This window comes from Condylura cristata, unplaced genomic scaffold, assembly GCF_000260355.1.
Source record: "Condylura cristata isolate star-nosed mole 26May11 unplaced genomic scaffold, ConCri1.0 scaffold00025, whole genome shotgun sequence".
Lineage (NCBI taxonomy): Eukaryota > Metazoa > Chordata > Mammalia > Eulipotyphla > Talpidae > Condylura > Condylura cristata.
This window is the reverse complement of record NW_004567126.1, coordinates 30,952,700-30,954,055: the sequence shown is the minus strand read 5'-3', so window position 1 is coordinate 30,954,055 and position 1,356 is coordinate 30,952,700. Positions and strand designations below refer to the sequence as shown.

Below are 1,356 nucleotides of genomic sequence, written 5' to 3'. Positions count from 1 at the left end.
GCTGGACGTCATTCTGGTAAAAGCTGGGAGTCGGGGCCCCCCAGCGGCGAGGACAGGGCGTGGGGGAGCAGGGGCTACTGGGCCGCGTCTCAGAAGCAGGTACTCACCCGCTCTGAGCGGGCACGCGGGGAAGCCTCCAGCTCGGCTGGCCTCAGGAACCCGGCAGGCACCAGGCGGGCACCCTGCAGTCTCCCCGCTGAGTGAGTCCGCCACTCTCCAGGGCACCACCCGGGGAGAATCAAGTCTGGGCCTGTGCCCCAGCCTCGGGCCAGCAGGCCTGTCTGGTTCCTGCCGCCACGCGCTGGCTCCGGGAGCCCCGGCCCGGGATGCGTGGATGCTCCTCTCTGCAGCAAGCCCCCAGGCTCCGATCCGCCAGGACCTCGGCCAGGACCGCCGCCAGGATCCCCCATAAGTCGTGCAGAGAGGCGCCCATCCCCGCAGCCAGGCCCCCAGAGAACCCCCTCTTCACCCCACTTGATGGGAAGCGGCAGGATCTGGGACAGCAGGGGCAGGTGGAGCCTGTCTCACTTCAGGTGCGGAGTTGCCAGACTCAGACTCGCTCACACCCCACCCAGCACCAGGCGCGCCCCTTCCCTCACCGCCCGGCCGTCTGCTCTCACGGAACTCGCCAACAGTCCTGACGGACCATTTGCCAGCAGCTTGCTCCTGGTTAGCGCCTGCCCGGCGGCTACACTGAGGGCAGGAGCGGCTGCCGTGCCACAGCACGCTGGGCTAGGAAGAGCCTCGCGGCCGGGGACTGTCCTGGTCCAGCTTACGGCCGGGAAATGGCTACAGAAGCCGGGGGGCCCAGCCCGGGGTCCGCCAGCTCTGGCTGAGCCCGAGACCCCAGGCCCGTCCTGGGGTTCACCGCCAGCCTGGCGGGCCGCAGGCCCTGGGGGACGCGCTCCCGGCCCCGGGAAAGCCCGAGCGCGGCGCGGGGGCGGCGGCGTCCGGAGGACTTCCGGGGTCCCGGCGGCTGCTCGCCGAGACGCTTCAGTTCCCCTCAGCCGGGGAGGCGAGTCCCTGCCTCTCCCTGCAGGCCCAGACCCGCGCTCTCCCTGCGGGTGACGCCGAGACCCCTCGCGCCCCTCCGGGGACCCCCTGCGGGACTGGAGGTCGCCCGCAATCAGAGCAGCCTCTGCCGCCCCACGCAGGTGACGGCGGGGGGCGCCCCTAGGTGAGCGCCGCGAGCGCGGGGGCGCAGGGCGACACCTCCCCTTCCTGCCCGCGCGACCGGCGGGGCCGCCGGGGGCTTCCGCTCCTCCGCCCGGGGGCGAGGAGGGGTCCTGCGAGACGCCGCGAAAAGCAGCCCTTCGCGCTACGCGGCGCCATCGACCGAGGGGCCCCTCGCGCGGA

At 73.1% G+C, this 1,356-nt stretch overlaps 1 protein-coding gene across 1 annotated transcript in view; it reads right to left on the bottom strand.

Moving 5' to 3' along the window:
- The window catches only part of RNF126 (ring finger protein 126), a 15,614-nt gene that overhangs the window by 8,003 nt on the left and 6,255 nt on the right, over positions 1-1,356 (bottom strand). The window contains exons 4-5 of the mRNA XM_012729439.1: positions 777-976; positions 322-494 (exon numbers count right to left, since the gene is read on the bottom strand). Coding sequence (XP_012584893.1) covers positions 322-494; positions 777-976 — 373 coding nt within the window. The remainder of the gene's footprint in view (positions 1-321; positions 495-776; positions 977-1,356) is intronic.